We start from the raw sequence: 18,710 nt of genomic DNA, 5'->3' as shown, positions 1-18,710 counted from the left end.
GAAAGAGGTGGCAGGAGCAAAAGGAGGGAGATGGGGAGTTGTTGGATGTTCAAAGGCCACAAGTAATCTGGGAGAGAGAGACAGGGTGCACAGTCCCTTTCTAAGTTTCAGTTTCACCATTGTAAAACGAAGATATCAGCCCCTACATCTAAAGGGAGTTAGCTGATGAATGACGAGTAAGTGGGAAGTTGCAGGCCCACCTGGGAAGGGGACTGGTGAGGAAGGGACGTTTAAGACAGAGAAGTAAATTTCTGAATGCCTGAAGGAGGAGATCCAGTTTGGGGAACCTGAGTGTGGTTTGGTCTCTCCAGATCACAAGGCATCTGTGGAGAAAGTGGTGGGAAATGAGCTGGAACTGATGGGACCCTGTAGACAGAGCTAGGAGTTAATCCTGTAGGTCTGGATTTATTCAAGTGGTTAAGACCTTGTAATAGCAAATAATAATGCTTCTCATGTGGAAAACTCATTGTGATACAATAAGAAATATATATTTGGTCTTTGTCCCCAGTTCCTGATACAGAGCTTCTAAAACCCTTGAAATTTCCTGAGTGATAGGAGCATCTTTCGTTATTCATAACAAGCCCCTTTCAACCATACCTGAGTTTATGCTAATAAGGTGGGCCCTTGGTGGGCCCCTAAATGCTTCAGGATGGGGGATGGTTGCCAGAGGAACTAACCGTGTGATTAAAGGACTGGAACTTTCTGTCTCATCCCCAGACTTCTGAGAAAAGGAGAGAAGCTCAGAGATTGAGGTCAATCACCAATGGCCAATGATTTAATCAATCATGCCTATGTAATGGAACTTCCATAAAAACCCATCAAGGACGGGTTTGGAGAGCTTCTGGGTTTGTTAACACATCGAGGTGTTGGGAGGATGGTGTGCTGGAGAGAGCACAGAAGCTCCATGCCTTCCTCCCACCAGCTCATCACCCCATACCTTACCCTATGCCTCTTCTGTTTGGTTGTTCCTTAGTTGCATCCTTTATAATAAACTGGTGATAGTAAGAAAACTGATTTCTTGAGTCCTGTGGGCTATACCTGCAAATGATCAAACCTGAGGAGAGGTTCATCTGGAAAGATTTTATTTCCAAATACGACCACATTCTGAGGTTCCAGGTGGACATGAATTTTGGGGAGGACACTACTGAACCTGTCACATACATACAATATTTTAGTATTAATCACAACTGTTTTCATAAAATTTTATATCACTGAATTACTTATACATAATGTTTGTTGGTGTAAATTGGGGACATACCTTGAAGATAGAGCTTGGTATTGTTTTTACTGTAGTTGGCTCTCAATAGATTATGTGCTGAATGAGTAGTTTAATTAATTGTGAATGAATCAAAATCTCTATTGTCCCAAAATTTCACCCAGTACTTCACCCAAAGCACAATCCATAGACTGACACTCAATAATGTCAAAGTACTAAAAACAACAGCAGCAACCATAAAACGCAGAACAAAACAAATAATAAACCAATCACAAGCAAAAAAAATCTCCAACAACTATGGTATGTTTTAAGAAATAGAACATTATTGTAGGGCTGTGAAAAAGCCAAATCATATTTCATTATCCAAGGGTTATATGATTGTAAGAGAATCTTCTGTATTCTGTATAGATGTTTAGTCAGATGAATGGTTATTCCTAATGTAATAACTTTTAAAATTTAGAGTTCCAAGTACAGTACTTTCTTAAAGTGGGGCACATCTTCACAATTCTGGGAAAGTCAGAACTAATAGACTTTGTCATCTGATGGAAGTAAACTAGTGAGGCTTGCTCTGCATGTTACAAGCATGCCAATCTCAAGTAAAGTGAGAACCTCTAAAATACTGCTACTAACCTAACCACCAATTAGAAAATCTACACATGAAAGGAGATTGCAGCTCATTAGGTGTAACCCTCAATTACTAATTTCTGTGTTAAAATCAAGGTAGGTAAGATGATGAGTGCGCTTAGGGAGTGGGGTACTAACCATTCCCTTCCTTATAATCAATCTCAATTGCCTGCAAGAAAGAATCTAAATTCCTTAGCACCTACCAGGCCTCTCATCTGTGCCTACTCATCCAGCCGGATCTCTCTCTGGATCTCCATACTTTAGTCATAAGACCTACTATTCCTAGAACATTCCAGGTGCTCTCACATCTCTGGAACCTTGTTGTTCTCTCTGCCTGGAAAGCACTCCTTACTCCCCAATTATCCTCCCTCTTGGCAGGTTCCTACTTATCCTTCAAAATTCAGCTCCTTTTAAACCTCTGACCATCACCCTCCAAGACCATTAGGTGTTCCTCTTTTACAGACGTCCACAGACTTCCCTTGAGCCTTTACCATGCTGCCGGGCACTTTGAAGGCAGGGACTGTCTAATTCATTTTAGTCTCTGCAGCAAGCAAAAGTACCTCCTCATTGTTTTTTAGGAGTGACTGAAGGAATAAATGCTACAGAGAGACCACTTTTCTCGTTCAGTCGCCACACAGATGGGGAACTGAGGCCCAGAGAGGTGATAGGATTTGACAAAACTAACGGAAGTAACAGGAGGGGAAGGGTCTGGGCCTCTTGGCTTTTAGCCATTGATTCCCCCCCACCCCCGCCACTAACAAGCCACATTTACAGTCATCACATCTTGGTATTGTTACATTCAAGTCCAGTCTCTGTTTTATCTCAACTCTTTGAGCTAGTAAGCATCCCTCACTGTGTTGAGGTTAACTCCCCACCATCCCCTCCCCTTCTTGTGTTTCCCGAAGGAAGAGCCAAATCCTCTTTTTGCTTTCAGTTGAGGCCTGGCGCTACAGGATTCCTCTCCATCTCTCACCCTCAACCCGCCCGGGAGGAGGGGGCTCTCTCTCTAAGGTTTTAGCTTAGAACTCCCATTGCTGCTGGGTGACAGTCTGCCTCCAGACACCGTGACGCTCTCAATGCAGGCAGATCTCGACTGGATTTAAGGTTGGGAGGGGTTCTCAACAGATCAGGTTCAAGCTCCGGGCAAGGCCCTTGAACTCGACCCCGCAACATTCCAGGATGCTTGGAGGCGAGGTTGCTTCGCCTCTCCTGCCTATAGGGACAAACAGGAAGGGCTGTTGCTGTCGCTGAGGGGCCAGATGGGAGGATTTGCTCTGTGACCAAGCCTCTTTATCCTTCAGTGAAATAACGGGCTGGGCCACCAGAGTTGCGAGACGCCGGCGGTGGGAGGCGGGTACCCGGGGCTGACTGAGCCGCGGCCGGAGGTCTCGTGCTCTCCGGGCGGCCCGGGGGCGGGGCCTCCAGCCACGCCCTCTCTCCGCCTTCTGATTGGTCCCTTCGAAACAGGCGGCGGCGAACCGCGGTGCACCGTGAGGCCGAGGCGGCGGCGGCGGTTGGTCAGGGGCGTGTCGGCACGGCACTGATTGAGCCGAGATGTCGCCCCGTGGAGAGAAGTGACCCTCTTGCGCCAGGGCGGGTGAGTACTTCCCCGTTTGCCTTCTCTTTTCCTTGCGAACTTTCGCTCGCCTTCTCGGGGCTGCCGGGCTTCAGCCTGCGGGCTCGAGGAGCCCCCCGCGCTCCTCGGAGTCGAAGCGGGGGTTTTGTTGGGCCCCCGAGCTGCGGGATCCAAGACGCTCTGCGATTGGCCCGCTGCGGGAGTCGCGTGCTCTGATTGGCCCCTGCGGCCGTCAAGGTGAAGTTATGCCTGCCTTCACCTGCCCACCCCGGTGCGGTGCGGGGGGCAACAGGTGTGCAGGGGCGGGGGCGGCAGGTGCGGGCGTGTTAGCCTGGGGAAGAGGTATCGAGCCGCTGCCGCTCTGCTTTAGGATCCAAAGAGGAATCAGAGCCTGAAGCTAGTTGAGAGTTTCCAGGGGCACCCTCATCCCCAAGCGCCTAGCACGTGTAGGGTCACTTGATTCCTCAACATCACCCTCGGGAAGAATCGAAGTCACTGACCTTAGAAAGAGAACGTCATTTTGTACTCTGGCAGAGTTTCAATCTCTTCCCTATTTGTTCTCTCCTTAGTTTGGAGGGCTGCGTTGGGGGAGGCTTGCGCAAAAAAATAAAAGAGGAAAGGAAGATTGTAGATTGCCCTGGAAATCGAGGAATGTTTTGGAGGGCGTGCTTCCCCATACAGTCACCCCTGGTTCCTAAGTTTTTCAAACCCAGGAATTGAATTTTATGGATTTAGAGTGTTTTGTGGTCCGCATGGCGGAGTAGCTGATCCAGTCTTAGGTGAAGAGATGGTTTTTCCAGGCCAGTCTAGGACATAGTCTGGGTTTGCTTCGCTTGTGTGAAGAGCGCAAATAACCACTCGCTCAGAAAAGAAGCAGTTTGTGAACTGCTATCTGGTCACCTCTCTTGGCACTTAAATGACTAGGAATTGGAATTCTCATCACCTCAGATTCCGTTTAGGAGGAAATTGGAATGGATTTGAATGAAAAAGTGGGAACTCGAGAGAGCATCTTCCCGTGTAAATCCTGATACATGTCTGTCTGACTCATCTGTTTCAAAAACTCATTAAAAACCAAGAGACTTTGAATAGTAGGTGTCTCTGCTATTTTGACATTATTGAATTAAAGTAGTATTTCTTTTTAGCGTAGCCGAGTTGCTAAGCATGTAGGCTCTGAAATCAGACTTTACTATGTGTGTGACCTTACGCAAGTTATTTAATCTTTCTAAGTCTAAATTTTCTAATCTGTAAAAGAAGATTAATAGTGATTCCTACCTTATTGATTCGAGGGTGGTTGTGAAGATTAAATAAAATAATCCATATAACTAGTTTAGCACAGTGCCTGACACACAGCTATTGTTATCTCTATGCTGTTTAATTTGGATTAAAAGTGTCAAGCTACCCTCAAAGGATGGAGAGGAGCAGAAGGTGAGGCCGTGCCAGAGGTAGCGATAGTTATCATAAATTGATTAAGTTAATGCACACAAAGCACTTAAAATAGTATCTGGCACATACTAAACACTTATTACTATTTATCAAACACATTATTACCTAGAATGTGCCAGGTACCGTGTTCTAGGTGCTTTACTTAATTATTGTTAAACCTCTTAGTAATGTGATAGATGTGGAAAGATGTGATAGATGTGGAAACTGAAGCTCAGAGAAAGGAAATAACCTGCTGAGGTCCACACGGAATTCAGTTGACTGTCTCACTCCGTCATCCAGCCTCTTTTTTGTATCACACTACCCTTGCATTTATATTCCCAGCATCAAGCAACTTCTCTGCTCAGAGTTTGTATGGCCCAGGTTCATTTCTGCCATGGATAGGGGTTTATTTTGAATACTTCATTAATTAAAAAATAATGAGAAATAACTTGTGATGGTAAGTCAAAGTGTGTGATAAGAGAATAATGTCAACAATATACATGGTATTACTAAAAAACTGAGTGAGTCCAGTGATGTTTGGAGCATTGGTCAGTTCAGAAGTAATGTTTCCTAATTTATATTTTCCCATTTAGTTTTTGCTAATTCACTATATTTTTACCAAGCAGCACTCTCTATTTTTTTAATAGAGAGTACATCTTAATTTAAATTTGGAGATAAGAAAATTCAGTATTTTGGTAAATTTTTTTTAAGCCAACTGTAGATGTGGAAAATAAGGGATTAAAGTTAATATGTATTGTTACATTTTACTTCCTTACAGTAACATGTCTGTGGATGTATGTCTGTGTGTGTTTTACTTTCTTTGTATTACTTGTTTCTCTCTATACTTTGATATCAGATATACATTTACATACCTAATGAACCATGTGGTATACACAGAATTTGAGAGAATAGGAAACTTGAGTCTGTCAGTTAGTTGTCTCACTTTGAATTTCCCTATTTTTAGTTGAAATGGAACTGCCATAGAAAAATACCTTAGAAGTAACATTTACAAGATACAGGCAATAATTATAATTGTATTTCTTTAGTGTTTCTTCTTTAAAAACTCAAAAAGTATTCTCAAGTTATTACATTGTACAGAGTAGGTTGTTTTAACAGAAAGTTACCATGTATTTCATAAATGAATTACTAATTTCCAAAGAACTAGAGTGTAATAAAATGTAGCCGATACACTAACTGTAATTTCATCACTGTTGCTGAAAGTGTCATGGGAATTTACAGCATTATGACCATTAGTCATATGCTGGATATTGCTGATTTGCTGACTGATAGAGACTTCTGCCTACTGTCACACAACATAAAACTTGTCTGTAAGAAAGTATAATGTTAGCTATGGTGAAGGGCTCACTTTATATATAGTTTAAAACATAATGACTTCTGTTTTACCTTAATGGATGACTTGTTAATATTTTTGATTCCAAAAATAAAATTGGCTGTTGAAAAAATTGTGTAACTATGTTCAAAAGTTTTTTTTTTTAGCACATACAATTTAGAAAACATTGTGATCCCAGTAACATAATTATATATTCTGTCCTGCAAATTGCTTTTGGTTGCATAACATAATAGACATCTTTTTATATCAGTAGGTATAACTCTATCTTATTCTTTCTTTCTTTCTTTCTTTCTTTTTTTTTTTTGGTGATGAAGATTGGCCTTGAGCTAACATCCATTGACCATCTTCTTCTTTCTGCTTGAGGAAGAGTATTGCTGGGCTAACATCTGTGCCAATCTTCCTTTATTTTGTATGTGGGGTGCTGCCACAGCTTGGCTTAGTTAGTGGTGTAGGTCCGTGTCTGGAATCCAAACCCGCAAACCCTGGGCTGCTGACGTGGAGCATGTGAATTTAACCACCATGCCACCAGTCCGGCACCTATCTTATTCTTTCAAGTGGCTGAATGAATCCACTGTGTGAATGTCCCATAAGTTATTTGAGCAGTTTCCTGGTAATAGACACTTAAGGTTGTTTCTACATTTCTTTATGTTAGTGTTTGTGTATGTGTATGTTTCCATAGAGTCTTTTAGTCTATCATATATAAAGGAAACTGATCTTAAGTTCTTTTAAAAATTTTTTGTATCTCACAATATTTTATGACAAACTAATAATTCTATCTAATATAAAATGAAGTTATTCAGGTTGAATCTCTGCCAAACATTGCAAGAAGAAAATTTCAAATTAAAAAGCGAAGACTCCCAACAAATGAACAGTCTCTATATTTTGCAAATAACGTGTGATGTTTTATTAAACTGTAAGGGTCTTATTTCTTTCTCTTAAAAGTCTTCATCTGCTTTGGAAGCTGCTTTTTCCTTAAATGAATATACCACAGACTTATTTCATTATTGTTTCATGTTCCCTTTAGTAATAAATATAATATTTATTGAATTTAAGAGTAATTCTGATACTAATTTTAGCCCTGATTTCTACATAGAAGTAGAAGAAATGGAGAATGTTACCCCCTTAAGGATCTTATTTTACAAAGTATAGAGTACAGTAAAATAGGAGCATATATATAACCTAAATTGGGGAGGAAGTTCAGAGAGGCGTTTTAGAGGAATTGAACCTGAAGGATAGGTAGGAGTGAGTCTGGGAGAGAGGAGGAAGAAGACTTGCATGTAGATGAACCAGCTTGTGCAAAGACCCGGAGATGAGAGAGCATGGTGCTCGAAGGGTCTAAAAGAAGTTCAATATGGCTGGAGCGTAAGGGTCAAGAGATGAGGCTGGAGGGGATCAGTCATGACATCTCCTTCTCCTCTGACTCTGACCTTTCTGCATCCCTCTTATAAGGACTCTTGTGATTACATTGGGCCCACCAGGATAATCTCCCATTTCAGGGTCCTTAATTTATTCAATTAGCAAGATCCACTTTACCCATAAAGGTAGTATATTTACAGGTTCTGGAGATTGGGATGTAGACATCTTTGGGGACCATTATTTTGTCTACCACAAATGAAGTTTATTTAAGATGTAATAAAAATGTGCTTGTCCACTGGGGCAGTCATCTGAATTCCTGAGTTGCACATTGCCCCCAGAATCCTTGCCCCTTGCCACAGCTATTCTATCCTGTTCCTTTGGACCCTCTGCCTACACACCAGTCTTAGTCATTTTTTTCACAGTGAGTCTTCTGGTATATCAGGCAGCTCACTTGCCCTGCTGGTGCCTTGACTAGTAACCACTCTAAGTATTTCATCTTGGACATGTTGGGTGAGAGGCAAAACCGTGTATCAATTCAGGTCATATAATAAATAAAAATAATAGTAAATAATACCAGAAAAGGCCTCCTGTCAGACGCTTGTCTGTTATGTGTCTGCTTCTCCGCTTTGCTGTCGCATTTCTCCTACAGCAGAAACACTATGCAGAAGGGAGAAAACCCGGTTTTTCCTAGGGATTTTCACATTTCTCGTGCCAAAAGTGTTTCCTAAACTTTAGGCTTGAGACTTCTGTCAACACTATTTCCAACAGCAGTCCAGGAAGTTATAATATACTTGGCCAAACAGTGTACTACAGAAATAACTCAAAATAGTGTAAAGCACTGTAAAGGCAAGCGATTGAGAGAAATGCTATGTGAATTCAAAAGCTTCAGATATAATCAGAATTAATTCAGGCCAGTGAGGAAGGGCTACTGGGAGGAGGTAAATCAAAAGATTTATCACCCTGGAATAGTTGAGATGGTGAGGAATCTCTCCAACTATTACTTCTCTAGCTGCTTTGCTGACTCCTCTCATGTCTAAATGTTGGATTCTCACAGGACTTGTTCTTAGACGCTTATCACTGTTTTCTCCATTTCTTTCTCAGATGATCTCATTCTTTCCAGTGGCTTTACCTCCCAAGTATTTGCTGACAATTTCTGTCTCCTCCTGAACTCTCTTCTTAGCTGTAGATTAATATTTCCAACTGCCAACCTGATATTTCCACTTAAATGTCTTTAAAGGCTTCTTAAATTAAACATGACCAAAACACAGCACTTTTGACCTGTCTGTGCTGTGTTCCCTGCTTCAGTCTGTTCAGATTCCCATCATCCTCATCTCAGTAAATGCAACCACTATCTGTTTGCTCAGATGCTCAAGCCAGAAAGCTAGGAGTCATTCTTGACACTTCACTCTGCCCTTACATCCCTCTCTTTCACCCTTCCATCTCTAGCCATTATCAAGTCTTGATTCTAGCTCCAAAAAGATATTGAATCCATCCTGTTTTCTCCAGTGGAAACATTGTCAGCTTTCTTGCTCAGTCACCATCATTTGTCACTGAACTCCTGCAGTGGATTCCTAACTCTTCCCCTTCCAGACTACTCTCCGTCTCATTTCCTGTGTGCTCTATTTCCTTCGCTCTCAGTTTCTGCCCCTCTCTGTTTCTCTGTCTCTCGTTGTTTCTAGTTCTCTTTCCCACATCTCTATCCACCCCTTCTTTTGTTTCTTCCCACCTTTCTCTGTTAAACCCGTCACTATTTCACTCCCATATTTCTCTCTCCCCCTCAGAGAGCTCTTTTAAAACTATGAATTAGATTATATCTCTCCCTTGGTTAAAACTCTTCCCACTGTGCTTAGAATAAAATCTAATTTCCTCAACATGGCCCTGTGTGATGGGGCTACTGTCTGACTTTTCAACCCTATCCCAAGCCACACATTCTCCATGCTTCAGCCCTGCTGGCTTCCTTCAGTTCTTGGAATGCACCAGATTCTTTCTCTGTTTAGAGTCTTTGCAAAAATCATTCTCTGTGCAAAAAACTCTTCCTCTTCTCTCTCTCTCCCTGGCTAATTCCTACCATTCTTCAAATTCATGTTTTTCCTTCAACAAAACGATTTCTAATCACCCAGTCTAAGTCTAAAGTAGGCCCCTGCTGTTTCTCTCTCTTTTCTTTCCTTCAAAGCAATTGTCATGACTTAACATTGTGTATTCATCACGTATTTGCTACATACACAAATGAAGGTGTGTGCTCCATAAGGGCAGTCACAGGTCTGTTGTGTTCATCACTGTCTCTCTGCCTGTGGTGCCTAGTTCAATAAAGGGTGTGAGGGCCGGCCCCGTGGCTTAGCGGTTAAGTGTGTGGGCTCCGCTACTGGCGGCCCGGGTTCGGATCCCGGGCGCGCACCGACGCACCGCTTCTCCAGCCATGCTGAGGCCGCGTCCCACATACAGCAACTAGAAGGATGTGCAACTATGACATACAACTGTCTACTGGGGCTTTGGGGGGGAAAAAAAAAGGAGGAGGATTGGCAATAGATGTTAGCTCAGGGCCGGTCTTCCTCAGCAAAAAGAGGAGGATTAGCATGCATGTTAGTTCAGGGCTGATCTTCCTCATTAAAAAAATAAATAAATAAATAAAGGGTGTGAGTAAATACTTGTTGAATAAATGAATGAGTGTACACCATGTGAAAAAACATAGAGCCTGAACAGTGATATAGCCACAGAAATGAGCAAAACTGATAGGGAGGGCAGTGAGGAGACAGACTGAATGGAGCAAAGAGCCTATGTTAGCTAAATTCCTAAAGACTTGTATTCTAACAAGAGAATTGTAAGTCACAAATTTGTATCCAAGTATCCTACCAATTATGATGTAGGTATTTTAAAGGTTTTACTTTCACTTATAACCATATTTATTTTTATGTTAGTAGAAGAAGCTTTCCAAATTACATTTAATGATTTCTGAGTATTATTAACCTTATTTTCTTATCTCTTTTTAATTTGATAAATTAGATTAAATGAACCATAATTATGTCTCATCATAGTATTAATCATAACTCATTTATTAAGCGCTGGCTATGTGTCAGGTGCTTTATTTGTATCATCTCATTTACTCTTTACAACAACCGTATAAGGGAGGTAGTGGTCTCCCATTTTACAAATGAGAACACAGAGACTCAGAGAAGTTAACCATCCCAAGGTCAAATAGCTAATATACACTGGAGCTGGAATTCAAACCAGTTGTGTCTGCAACTTTCTGCTACCATAGTGGTGTCTTTATGGTGAGTTATTTTAGTACACATAAAAAATATGAAATGCGTTTGGTATGGGTATAGCATTTCTATTTTCTCTATTCAGTAATTAGGAAATATTTAACTCAAAAATTTAAAACTGAGAAAGTTTTTCTGAACAGATTAGAGAGGATATCTTCAACTGTTTTTCTAAATGAAGCATTAAAAAATGATGGAATGTTTTTTGACATATGGAAAGGCATGCAGAGTAGTATAATAACACCTGTGTTCTCACCGCTTATCTTGAAATCAAGTCTTCCCGGTACAGTTGAAAAGCCCCTGTGCATTCCTCCCAATCTTATCTTCCTCTCTCTCCTCAGCAGTAACTGCTGCCCTAACTTTGGCATTTATCATATACCTGCAGTTTATGTATCTTGGCAATAATCTAGTGGCTGAGTGCTGAATGTGCTTGTGGTGCAGTGGCGGTTAATGTTATTACTTTTCTGAAGAACCTACCCTATTTTTTTGCTTTTTTGCCATTCTTTTCCAAATTGGCCCCCGATTTGTACCAGGACCGAGCCATGCTGCCTTGTGCCCTCCCCACCATATCTTGTGATGTGGGTGAGGAATAAAAGTGTACTCAGCCTCAGAGCCTACAACTGTGGGAGAAAGGATCAGTTCAACAGGTTGACTTTTTTTCTGTTATGATCTGAAGTCAAATTGGCGTGAATAGCCTTACCATAAATCATCTTGAGGACCTCATGACGGAAAGTGCATTAGGCCCGAATTCTGTTCAAGTTTCAGGTGGATGAGCACATTTTGTGTTTCTAACTTTTTCCCAGATTTAGTGTAGTGTTCTTCACCATGATCTCTGCATAAGCTCCTTGTCTTGTGAAAGATTCCCATAAGGGTTAGAGTATAGTTTGGCCTTGGTCACATGAAAAGCCTTTTTTTCCCCCCAAATCTAAGGGAAAAGATTTTCTCAAGTTGGCAAAGAATTGAAGTAGTCTTCTCCAAAAAGACAGAAAGACAAAAACAAAAACAAAATAAAGCCAATAACTTGTGAATTAAGATGCAGCTTCAAAAATGAAGAGTTCCTGATTCAGTACAATTGGTTTATGTGAAAAAAATGGAGACAGACTTTTAGGGAAAGATAGAAAAGACAAAAGTAGGTAATAAAATGAGTGAGAAGCAAGAATTGTGATTGTGATGCAGATTGGGAATGGGGCTAACTGTAGAAAAGAAGCTACTCCAGATTAAATGCCTGAGACACAAAAATGGTTTAGAAAGAGAATAGCAAATGACTAGAAAATATCAATAACTGGCTCTTAGTATCTGGGACATAATGAGTACCCAGGAATTAATTAATGATTCACTGATACAATCTCATCAGCTTATAAAATTTTTCCAATAAAAACATGTATTTGTGTACATGATAGTTTTTCATATGTGAAGATACATTTTAACTTATCTGAGTACCATTTATTAAATAATTTCTTTTTAAAGGTAATCCATGTGGTTATATTTTTGTCATCTTACAAGTAGTGCTTTCCATTATACACGAAGAATGATGTGAAAAAAAAAATATATAAAAGACTCTTCTGCTAAAGTTCAATGACCGAAGGTTGTGCACAAATTCTTCTTTTCTTTCATAAAACGAATTTTGTTGAATCTTCCATAAAAAGTGCAACTGCTAAACATTCTTGTGATAGCTTCTTTGTGAAAGTGTCACTGTTCTTGATTTGCACACGCCTTATAATTTAGGCCTTCTTTTGTTTTGGGTTGGCAGTTCCAACTGTTCAAGCTCTTGTCTGATTATGTGGGACTCCTTATTTTAATGGGAGCAGCTTCTTTGCTGCATTTTTTAAAAATGGTCTCGGAAGCTTCTTACTGTGGATCTTTGTTGGGGACAAAGGATTATTTATGCTAAAGGAAAATGTATTCCCCACTGAATTAGCTCGTGGGAAGCATAACAAGCTCGTTAGTAATGCTCAATTGTACTTTGGCCTTTTGCTGTGGTAGAGAGAAGGAAAAATGACATCAAAAAGGACATTCTGCTGTCTTTTGCCTTCCCGCAAAGAAAATATGGTGTGATATTAGACCCTTTTCGGTTAGGTTTAGCTCAAGTTCGACTTTGGTACCAGAAGAAATGTTCCTGAAAGGATAGTAGTGTGTGTAGTTGGCACTGTGCGTGAGGTATGTTTGGGATAACTTAGAGCAGGAAATAACTTTTCCTTGGAAATCGATAGCATTATAGCTTTATAAACTGTTTTATATTTTTTCTTAGAATGTTTTAATGGTAGTTTACAATAAAAAATAGACTCATATATTATGCTGCTATAAGCAATCAAAAATCCTAGGTTTTATATAGTCTATATTATTCTGAATGTTTTTAAACTCTTCACTCTTTTTTCCTCTGAAAATATATTAAGGAATTGTATTAACCTAACTTAATTAAAGTTGTATTTTTTTCTTGTAGATGTCAAGAATAGTACTTTGGAGTTAAAATTGCTTTTCTTTTTGTTTTTTTGTCTTTAACATCTCATGGAGAAAATAACTTATGAAAAATTATTATAGAAAGGCATTGAGTACTGTTTCATAGTTAAAATTGATGTTTATCTTTATTACCTTGTCATCTGGCAGAAGAAGCTTATGGTTAAGCTTGTGAATTTATGGAGTTCAGATGAATTTATATGATCTCTTTGTAAAGATTAGATGAGAGATACTTGACTTTCAGAATCAGTTGTTGTGGTATTTGTATTTGCATTATATTTACAGGAGAAAATTCTTGGAGACTTTTATATGAGCTAAGTTTTATTGTTAATTTTATTTTACTAGCCAGATGCTTCAAGAATTACTTTGATATTAGTGCCAGAAACTGCATATTAAAATATGTTGAAAGAGGAAAATAGGTTTTCCTCTTTCAAATGAGGAGTACTTTTACTTTTTTGAAGTGAGAAGCTAGGAGTGATTATTGAATTCCCCTGTAGTCAAACTAGTCCAACTAGAAGAAAAAGTTTTAGGTTTTCAGTCAAATAGGAGAGTGAAGCAGATTCCTTTGAGGGTTTGGGAGACTTGGAAAGCTACCATTGTCTGCATGTTAATGTTTTGTTCTATTTTCAGAAAAGCAATTTCGTTTCAATATAGATGACCATGCAGCCTGCAATTCAAGTAAGTGTTTTTCTTGGAAAAATATGTAATTAAATTATGAGATTTTTATACTAAAATTATAATAATTTAAAATACTAAAATTATAAAAATTTGAAATACTAAAATTATCACAAAATGTTTTTATTGTACTAGTTTTTTTAAGCATCAGATTTTAATAACAGGAATACCATATTTTAACTTTCTAGTTCTGAAAAGATTTTAATTTTAAGCTTTCATTTATACTCAATATTTGTAAGAATCAAAAATACCTTAGGATTGATGGGTCTGTTTTATTTCTGTTACTCTGGGAAAAGAATTGCAATATCTTGTAGTTTTTCTCTCATTACAATTTACTGTGCATTTGTAGTTAAAAGAGCTCTCAATGAAAACGAATATAATTTTTTATTTTAGATAATTGTTCATGTGCCCTGTAATATCTGTAAATAACCAGGCATTACAACTTAAAATTTAAAGACTGGTTTTTTTGTTAGTTTTTTTTCGTGAGGGGAGGCAAGATGGAGATAATGAGACAAACCAGAACAATCTTACCTTTGAATGATTTCCAGAGTTGGTATTTGCTATATTCTTCCTCTCTCTTTTTAAGTTTTCTTTCTTTGATGTAAATAGAACATGATTGAATTTTAATTTAAAGATAAAAATCACATTGAAGGTCTCCCTAGAAAGATGCAAGCAGCCATTAAAATTTGCCTTGAAAAGTGAGAACTTGAGAGAAAATCAGATTTTATTTCTGATTCTTGTTCTGCCACTCTGATTGTGAGATTCTGGCAAGTTATTTTACCTCTCTGAGTCTCTGCTTCCTTATTTCTAAGGTGATGATAATAACGCTTGTTTTTCAGGGTAGTTGTGAGGAATCAGAGATAACATGAGCAAAGTGCCTACTAGAATGTATGTTGCATGGCAGGCACTTCAGAAGTTTGGTTGTATCACTGGTACAACAAAATTATTCAAATGTAAAACTGGAGATTATACCTGTGCCATGAAAGTCTTTTTTTCTTTCTTTCTTTTTAATTAAGAAGAAAGGCTTATCAAGATAACAGTGGGTGATAGCCTAGAGAAGATAATTTATCAAATGGTTAAGAACAACTCTGACTGTGGTCCAGCTTGTACTCCCTACTATGCTATGCAGCTGTATCCTTCTACTCTACTGATAAAGAGTTATATTATACTGTTTTCCTTTTAAGACTCGGGAGTCCATGGCAGTCTCCCAAAAGATCTTATTCTTCCCCTTTGGGTCTTCTTAAGTCTACATTGAGTGTGCTCAGAACTCCAAAAATGGTATTACTGAAAACCATGTTTTATCTGATTACTTCTATTCGTCCTCTTTTTATCCAAGTCAGAAATGTCATCAGTTTCATGTTGATAATATTTTCTTGATTCCTTATGGAGTGCTTTTTATCATTGCTGCAATGACCATGCTTTTCTCGTTTCTACCCTAATGGCCATTAATATTTTCTTAACTTGGTGATTTTTTTCATAGTTTTGTCTTATAGTTCCATGAAACCTTCCCTGGTCTAGATTCCACAGATCCATCTTTATTGATTCTTCTCCAAGAGCATGCTTGACATCTTTCATGGAAGTTTTTGCTTCTCTCCCTAATGAATGTGGGAACTTTCTAAGATTTGAACCCCTTTCTCTGCTGTGTTAGACAGTTACTTAGTTATTCACAAGTGCCTTGCAGAGAGGAGACATCCAGTAGATAGCTTTTATCAATTGGTTTCTTATTAATTTAATACATTAAGATCTTCCTTGCCCTTTTTTTAATGTCCTTTAATAGTAAATAAACATACAGTCTAAAAATCACTGAACAATAGTTCCTAATCTCTTTTGGGTCATAGTGCCCTTTGAGAATCTGCCAAAAGCTATGAACTCTCTGAGAAAAAGCCCATTCGTACATAGGCGTAAAATTTGCCTGAATATAAGTTAAGTTTATGTGCCTACTCAAGTTCATCTATAGACTGCCTATGTATTAAGAGTCTTTACAATATGACAGCTTTAGGCATGTTGGAGAACAGCCCTTATACATGCAGTTTTTGTTGTTAACATCTAACTTTTAACAACATTAATATGCCACCGACTAGCCCAGGTTATTATAGTCTTCTGCTTGCAATAACGGGAAAATCCAAGTACTCTTCTAATGCGGCAAGAAATTAGAATGACTTTTGTTAATGTTAGCTTCTCCATTTTCACACATGATTTTTTCAAAACCACCCTCGTAACTAATGCATATCTTTCCTTGACAAACATTTGCATCTGCTCTGCCTTTTTTCATCTCAGCCCAGTGGTTAAAGGACAAATAACATTTTATTGACTGTAAAATACCATTAATTGTAAGATGCATCTTGATTTTGATGATAGAAAGAGTCATTCGCTAATATCTCTTCCTCAATTATTCAACAAATATTTTTGACAGAATACCATGTGCTAGATCTCATACTAAGTCCTAGAATTACAAACAGAAATAAGTAATGCTGGGGCCGGCCCCGTGGCTTAGCGGTTGAGTGCGCGCGCTCCGCTGCTGGCGGCCCGGGTTCGGTCCCGGGCGCGCACCCACGCACTGCTTCTCCGGCCATGCTGAGGCCGCGTCCCACATACAGCGACTAGAAGGATGTGCAACTATGACATACAACTATCTACTGGGGCTTTGGGGAAGAAAAAAAGAGGAGGATTGGCAATAGATGTTAGCTCAGAGCCGGTCTTCCTCAGCAAAAAGAGGAGGATTAGCATGAATGTTAGCTCAGGGCTGATCTCCCTTACCAAAAAAAAAAAAAAAAAAAGAAATAAGTAATGCTTATGAAAGGAAGATTTAGATAGTAAATCTTTGCTATACTCCCTTTGAAATAATTGGAAGAGAATTCAGAGAAATAAATAACAGCTTGTCTTTTTCCTAAAACTTGATAGGATCCTCGTATATTTAGGAGTTGATTCCCCAATCTCTACCCTCAGTTCCTGAAATAATGTCACTCAAATAACTTAGATTTCTCTTTGCCTCTGAGTATCGTCATTGAGTTTTGCTACTCCTGCTTGCCCCTTGTGGTATATATTCATTTTCTTTCTTTGCCTTTGGGATATTTTTTTTTAAAAAACATGTTTGTTTCTCATCATAGGCAATTTGAAGCAGCTCTTTTTTTTTTTCCTCCAGTTTGTCTGGATTAACGCTGGTGTTATGGCTTTTTTTTGGTGTAGTAAGACTTGCCTCAGTTAAGCCTCGATAAGTTTAATATATTTTAGGGGGAAATTATCTGTTTTTAAAAATCAAGAAAGAACTGGATTCACTTGGCATTACCTATACTTATACCTCTTTTTTTCCCCAAATTTTTAAAATTTTATTTTAAAGCAATCACAGACCTGCAAAGTAGTTGTTAAGTGTGGAACAGAGATATTTGCTTGTTGAACCATTTGAGAGTAAGTTGCCAATCTAATGCCCCATTACTTCCAAATACTTCAGTGTGTTGATCTTGATACTTTTGAATATTACAGACCAATTATTTTGTAGAATGTCCCTCAGTTTGGATTTGCCTGTTTTCTCATGATTAGATTCAGGTTATGCATCTTGGCAGGAATATCACAGAGGGATGCTGTGTTTTCTCATTGCATCCTATCAGGTGGCATGTGATTTTGATTTGTCCCATTATCAATGGTGTTCACCTTCCTCACCTGGTTAAGTTGCTGTCTGTCAGGTTTCTGTACTATAAAATTACTCTTTTTTCTCTTTGTAATAAGTATTTTTTGGGGAAGTACTTTGAAACTATACGTAAAAATCTCATTCCTTATCAAAAATGCAGTTTATTCGTTTATTTATGTCTATATGGACTCATAGTTGTCTGTTTTATTCAGTGTGTTATAATCCATGTATATCATTATTTTGCTGCTCAAATTGCTCTTGATTTAGCCAGTAGAAGTCCCTTCAGGCTGACTTCTGTGTCCTTTTGGCACGTCCCCATCATTCTTTGAGCACTTCTTTGCTTTCTGGTAAAAGATATTCCAGTCCAACACCATAGAATTCATTCTAGTTTTCTCCTGTTTCGTAGTTGTACCTCTCTTCTTTGGCAGTGAGAAACCTGGCTCCCATTTCATAAATCCCCATTGTTGCTGCCCCCCTCCCCGACTTGATGCCCTACTCAGCTCACTTGGGCTCTGACACCCTGTGCTGGGACATTCCACCATTGTCCCCAGGGGACACCCTCCTTATCCTACTTAGGGTCTGATTTTTATTTTCAATTTTTATTTTAAACCAAGGATTGGCCAGGTAGTAAATATTTTTGGCTTTGTGAGTCAACAGGCAAAATTGAGGCTATTATGTAGGTACCATAACAACCATTTTATTTTATTTTATTTTATTTTTGTGAAGAATATTGGCCCTGAGCTAACATCCATACCAATCCTCCTCTTTTTGCTGAGGAAAACTGGCCCTGGGCTAACATCTGTGCCTATCTTCCTCCACTTTATATGGGAGGCCGCCACAGCATGACCTGACAAGTGGTGCGTCGGTGCGTGCTCGGGATCCGAACCCAGACCGCCAGCAGCAGAGCGCGCACACTTAACTGCTACGCCACGGGGCCGGCCTCTATAACAACCATTTTAAAATGTAAAAACCATTCTTAGTTTGTGGGCTTTGCAAAATCAGGTGACAGACCAGAGTATTTAGAATTTTTTTTAGGTAACACTGTTACTATGATTTTACATTTACAAAGTGCCATTTATGCATTCATTCATTTATCCATTATTCAACAAATGATGCTAGGCCCGGTGCTGGATGCTAAAAGATGTATCTTGTAA

The 18,710-nt window shown here is 39.1% G+C and overlaps 1 protein-coding gene across 3 annotated transcripts in view; it reads left to right on the top strand.

Annotated features, from left to right (window-relative positions):
- The first annotated feature begins 3,357 nt into the window (after positions 1-3,357).
- GAS2L3 (growth arrest specific 2 like 3) overlaps positions 3,358-18,710 on the top strand; it is a 56,366-nt gene continuing 41,013 nt past the window's right edge. For 2 of the 3 annotated variants that reach the window (XM_058568577.1, XM_058568575.1), the window contains exons 1-2: positions 3,358-3,437; positions 13,887-13,934. In XM_058568577.1, coding sequence (XP_058424560.1) covers positions 13,911-13,934 — 24 coding nt within the window. In that variant the 5' untranslated portion in view covers positions 3,358-3,437; positions 13,887-13,910. Of the gene's footprint in view, positions 3,438-6,335; positions 6,439-13,886; positions 13,935-18,710 lie in introns of all 3 variants that reach the window. The other variant, XM_058568576.1, reaches the window with a different exon arrangement.

The sequence above is a fragment of the Diceros bicornis genome, chromosome 25, assembly GCF_020826845.1.
Source record: "Diceros bicornis minor isolate mBicDic1 chromosome 25, mDicBic1.mat.cur, whole genome shotgun sequence".
Classification (NCBI taxonomy): domain Eukaryota; kingdom Metazoa; phylum Chordata; class Mammalia; order Perissodactyla; family Rhinocerotidae; genus Diceros; species Diceros bicornis.
The sequence above is the reverse complement of the archived record's forward strand: the minus strand, read 5'-3'. Positions and strand labels throughout refer to the sequence as shown.